Below are 5,474 nucleotides of genomic sequence, written 5' to 3' on the forward strand. Positions count from 1 at the left end.
CGCGCCCCCGCCGGCCTTGAGCAGGTCCGAGCGAGACTGGCAGTGCGCCTCGCGGCTGCGCTCGATGTAGATGTTGACGGCCAGCACGCCGATCACCTCGGCCAGGATGAACGACAGCCCGCCGAAGTAGAAGGACCAGCCGTACGAGTAGTGGTTTTTCTTCTCCTCGTCCCGCTTCGGGCCCGGCTCGCCGGCGTTGGCCGAGATGTACACGATCACGCCGATGATGTTGCTCAGGCCTGGGCGGGGACGGTCAGACGGGAGCCTCGAGGCCACCCCCGGCCCCTCCCCGGTCCCCGGCCCCTCTGCGCCAGCGGGCCTAGGCGCCACCCCCAGGCTAGACCCCCGAGTGGGCTAGACCCCTATCCTGGATCTGGCTGACCCAAGTCCTGCCGGAAGTGAACACAACTCCCCGCCCGATACTCTAGACGCGGCCCTGCTGGTCTAAGCTCCAATCCAGAGGGCTCAGGCCCACTCCTAGCTAGCCCAGGCCTCATCTCCGCTGGTCTAACCCAGCCCCGGCTGACCTAAACTCCATCCCCCTGGTGGTGCAGGGCCGCCAATGGTCCAACTGCATCATGCGTGGTCCTGGCCCCGCAGGCTCAAGTACCCCCTCAGACAGTCTAAACTCCACCCCAAGGTGGTCCAGGCCCTGCCCTGAATGGTCCGGACATGGCCCTGGCTAGTCCAGGTCCTGCCCCCAGATAGCCCAGGGCCCACCTCTGCTGGTCTAACCCAGCCCTGACTGGTCTAAACTCCACCCCTAGGTGGTCTAGGACCCCAACTGGTCCAGGCAACACCCTAGATGGTCCTGGCCCTGGCTGGTTCAAGTCCCATCTCAGATGGTCTAAACCCCACCCCCAGGTGGTCCAGGCCCTGCCCTGAATGTACAAGACAGGGCCCTGGATGGTCCAGGTTCTGCCCCCGGATAACCCAAGCTCCACCTCTGCTGGTGTAATCCAGCCCTGGCTGGTCTAAACTCGGCCCTACGTGGTCTAAGACCCATCCCCAGATGGTCTGGGCTGCCCCCACATGGCATAAACCCCACTCCTCTAGCTAAGGTCCCACCTCTGCTGGTCTAAACCCCAACCTCTCTGGTGGTAACTCCACCCCAAGTGGTCCAGGCCCCACCCCTAGGTGGCCTAAGCCCCACCCCTAGCTAGTCCAGGCCCTGCCCTGACTGGTCTAAAACCCACCTTTGATGAGTTTACAGCCCCTGCCCTGGTTAGTCTAACTCCACCCTTAACGTTATAAACCTGGGTTTTTCCCAAGCCCTGTCCCTCTGTTCCTTTGAACTCTGTTAATGATGTCATCCTGCTGTGACCAGGCCCTGCCTATCACTTATCTAAACCTTCTCTTCGTCATATAATTCCTGGCGGAGCATCCATTCTAGGCCCTCCCCTGCTGGTCAAAAATTTGCCCTTAATAAAGCAGGCCCCGCTTTCTACCCTAGGCCCCACCTCCAGCTTACCAAACCCCGCCCCGTGCGGATCTTGGCCAGGGTCCTCCCCGGTCCCAGGTCCAGCTACTCCGGATTTTCAGGTCCTCCAAGCCCCACCCTTTGCAGATCTAGACCCACCCCCAAAGCACACCCTGCTCTTCAAATATGCAAAGCCCTCCCTCTTCTCTGTATTCTACTCCAAAAAAGCTCTGCCCCCTGGAATTTCCCAATGCTACTCATATGGGGTAGAAAGGGGGTCTAACCCCTTAATTACGTGCCTCTTAAGTGTTCCTGTCCTAGCTCTCTGCTCCTCTAGGCCCTAGCTCTTGAGACGGCCAATCCGAGGTACTGACTGGCTTTGGTCGGCCTCTTGCTTCAATCAGCCAAGTTGACTCTTTGTGTCCTTAAGGACATAACCACTCCCCCTTTGGCTTTTCCAGGCATCACCCTGTCTTTTCTAGCCTCTCCTTCTCCAAATGGTAACGGGCAAGGGCCGATTCAGTCTCCCTCGACCAGCCCCTTTAGTTTCCACTTCCCGGCCCCGGACGGTTTCCCAGGACCAGCCCCCTCTTGGATCCACCAAGGTCTCCAAAGACCAGCCCCTTAAAACAGGCTCCTCATCCGCGCCCAGATCACTTTCTACCTCTCCTGGGCCCGCCCTCCAAGGCCCAGCCCCGCCTCTCTATCCTCAAGAGCCCAGTTGTGTCTCAAGATCCCACCCCCTCCCCCAGCTCCTCCCCTTCCGTCTCCAGGACGGCGGGCTAAGGATCCTAAGCGCTCGGCGTCTTACGGGCTAGACACCTGTCTCTGCCGCTTCACTCCTCCGAAGGCGTAGCGAAGACTACACCCACCTTACCCAGCGGGTGGCGATGGAGCTTGGGGACCGCCTAGGAAGGCTCCGGACCCCCGGGGGTGCTCGGGGCGAGGTGGCTTTGCAGACACACACACGCGCACATGCACTTACACACACGCGCGCGCGCGCACACACGCACTCGCGCGCGCAGGTGGGCCGCCCCGGTCGCCCCCTCCCTCTGCCTCTCACCTGCTGCCACGAACAGGATCCCTGCGCCCAGAATGATGTTCCTCTTGGACTTGTAGACGCGGGAGGCCGCCACGCACACGCCCCCGAGCAGCAGCAGGATGGCGCTAAGGATGGGGAAGATGCTGGAGGCCCGGACAACTCCTGCGGGGGAGGAAGGAAAGGAAAAGAAGGGAGAGCGAGGGCGGTCAGACGCGGTCCCCTGCGCCCCCCTCCCGGCCCCCCATCTCGCGGCGCCTCCCACCAGTTATGTGATTCTTCCTCTCCGGCTGTGTTCTGGTTTATTTTACTGTTGCCTCATTCTCTCTCCTGTTTTTAAAATTTCTCTGTTTCTCGGTCTGATTCCCTCTCCCTCTTTTTCTTTGTCCTTTTCTTTCTTCCTCGGACTATTTTTCTCTCTCCCGGAATATCTTTTCCCCTCTTTGTTTATCGAAATCACTCTCCCTGTTTTTCTCCCAACTTCTCCATGGATCCTCTCCCTTTCTCTCTTTCTCATCCCTCCCTTCCTCTCGTCTGCGAATTTCTTTCTCCATATCCCGCAAATCACTTACTACCTCTCTCCACACCCCTCCCATTTTCTGCCTCGCTTCATCTGAGTTTCTCTCTCTCTCTCTCTACATTCCTTCCTCCCTCCTCCTCCTCCCTTTTCTGCCAGGCTGAATCTACTTCTGAGTTTCTCTTCCCTTCTTCTCCTCCCGCCCCACCCCCCTCGTTTTATTGCCTGGCTTCATCTATCTTTCTGGGTCTGTCTCCCCTCTCTCCTCTTATCTTCTGGGCCTCATATGTCTTCATAGGTTTCCCCCCAACACCCCGGTTTTTCTGCCTGGCCTCATCTGTCTTCCTAGTCCCCGCCCCCAACTTTTTCTGTCTGGCTTCGCCTATCTTCCTAGGTCTCTCCCCCGTCTTTTTTTTCTGCCTGACCTCATCTGTCTTCCTAGGTCTCTCCCCACTTCACCCCGCCCCTTTTTTCGCCTGGCCTCCTCTGGCCTCCTGGATCTCTCCCCTCCTTTAATGCCTGGCTTCCTCAATCTTACAGGTTTCTTTTTCTCTCCACTCCCTTCCTCTCCCTTACTCCTTCCCTCCCTCCCCACCCCCTTTTAGGCCTGACTTCATCTATCTGAGCCTTTCTCTTTTCCTCCCTCCCTTCTTCCCCTTCTCTCTCTCCCCTCCTCCCGCTCCGCCCCCCTTGTCTCTTTCTCTGCAGTCCTTTCTTTCCACCCACTCTTAAAACCCCAGGCAACCAGATTTTGCGATTTCGGAGCCTGGCTGAGGCCGCAGCCAATCATCATTTAGGATTTGCCGCGTTCTCGGGGTAGCTACCAATGGAAACACAGGCTTTCCCAACCGGCTCCAGGGAGTGGCCCGTCCCCACCGCAGATTGCCCCATAGCCCTGCGGCGCGGTGGCCAATCCCAGCCCGGGATTCCACAACCAGTCACGGCGCAGAGTCGCCGCGAGGGCCAGAGAGAGCAGGGCGGCCAATGAGCGCTCAGGATCCTCCCTCAGCCCGCCCCAAGGTGAGAGGAGGGGGCGGGAGCGAGATCACTCAGCCAATCGGGGACCAGAGGATCTCACTATCTGGACTCGGATTGGCTGGGAGGCTAACCTCGGCGTGTCGATCCAAGTGCCTTCTCCCGGCGCCCACCCCGACGCCCTCAGGCCCCGCGATTTGACCCACTCCCCACTTCTGTCCCGGACCCCCACGTACGGAGTAGATACTCCGCGCTGTCGTGGTCGTAGTCCGTGTCCTCTGGGAAATGATTGATCTTCACGCAGACGCCTCTTTTCAACCCTGGAGGAGCGGGGAGGGCAGTGGTGGGGGTGGATACTTCAGGGTTGGGGGCGGGGCAACCCCACTGACAACCGACCCTGCCCTTCCCCAAATCCCTTCTGTCTCTGGGCAGCTTGGGAGACAGCAAGTCCCGGCTCCTGAGCCCGACTCGTGATATGGGACAAACTTGGAACTTCTGTGGTCTCCGTTTCCCCGCCTGTTAAGGAAAAGAAGAAAAGCAAGAAAAAAACCCAAAGTCTAACATCCAGCACTCACTGCAAGGCCATGGGACCTTGGCCCTGTAAGCTGGGCTAAGTTGCTCTAGCACTCTGGATTTCCTGCTCCCACCTCTATAAGAAAGAGGGTGTTGTTGGCTTCAATAATAGCAGGGCGCTTCCCACCTCTCAGTTGGTTGAAAAGTCTGGAAATGCGTGGGGAAAAAAAAAAAAAAAAAACAAGGAAAGGGATGCAGAAGCCGGTGAGGACTACATTTCCCATGAGACCCCGTGAAGTCTGGAGTCCAGTTGTGAGAAGAGCAGTCGCAGTGGATCATGGGAGTTGTAGTCTCCAGTCCTGTAGGGGTGGAGGGGGGAGAGAGAGGGAGAGCGCTTCCAGTCTCTTTCTGCGGGGAACCTGGAACCTTCTGGAGAGAGATGGAGTGGTCGAAGCAAGCAGAGGTGTGTGAGGGGTGGAGTATGCCTCTAGGGGTCATGCATCCTCATCTCCTTCCCCTCCTAAGATGCTCATCCTCAGCTATTTTCTCATCCTTTGGGAACAGTTAATATTTTACTACCTCTAGCACATAGCTGGAGAAAAAATTAAAAATATAAATATAAATAATGTAGTTTCCTCAGCTGCTGAGTTCTGTCCAGTTCTGCAGGCCTGTGCCCATGCTGTGGAACATTTCGCTCACATTCTTTGCTGATGTAGTACTTTACCTGCAGCGGGCAGCTCAGGAGGCACCTTCTTGAGGAAGCTTTCCCTAGACACAGACACATATGCACACTCATTCCTCCCACCAAACTTGGGTCAGTTTCCTGCTCTGAGGTGCCCCGTAGGACATGCATTTGTTGATAGATGATCTTCTTCGTCCTCGGCAAGCTGGGAGTTCCTGGAGGGGATAGGGCATGGGAGTCCAATTCCTCTGTGTGTCCCAGCATTTCTTGGCACTAGGCCTGGAACACGGCAGACCTCAAGAAATGAGGGTTGAGGCCGGGCACAGTG

The 5,474-nt window shown here is 57.5% G+C and overlaps 1 protein-coding gene across 1 annotated transcript in view; it reads right to left on the reverse strand.

The window, feature by feature from the left end:
• CACNG8 (calcium channel, voltage-dependent, gamma subunit 8) overlaps positions 1 to 5,474 on the reverse strand; it is a 53,597-nt gene that overhangs the window by 6,616 nt on the left and 41,507 nt on the right. The window contains exons 3-6 of the mRNA XM_011980083.1: positions 4,740 to 4,823; positions 4,188 to 4,271; positions 2,484 to 2,624; positions 6 to 239 (exon numbers count right to left, since the gene is read on the reverse strand). Coding sequence (XP_011835473.1) covers positions 6 to 239; positions 2,484 to 2,624; positions 4,188 to 4,271; positions 4,740 to 4,823 — 543 coding nt within the window. The remainder of the gene's footprint in view (positions 1 to 5; positions 240 to 2,483; positions 2,625 to 4,187; positions 4,272 to 4,739; positions 4,824 to 5,474) is intronic.

Source organism: Mandrillus leucophaeus, unplaced genomic scaffold (assembly GCF_000951045.1).
Source record: "Mandrillus leucophaeus isolate KB7577 unplaced genomic scaffold, Mleu.le_1.0 Scaffold104, whole genome shotgun sequence".
Lineage (NCBI taxonomy): Eukaryota > Metazoa > Chordata > Mammalia > Primates > Cercopithecidae > Mandrillus > Mandrillus leucophaeus.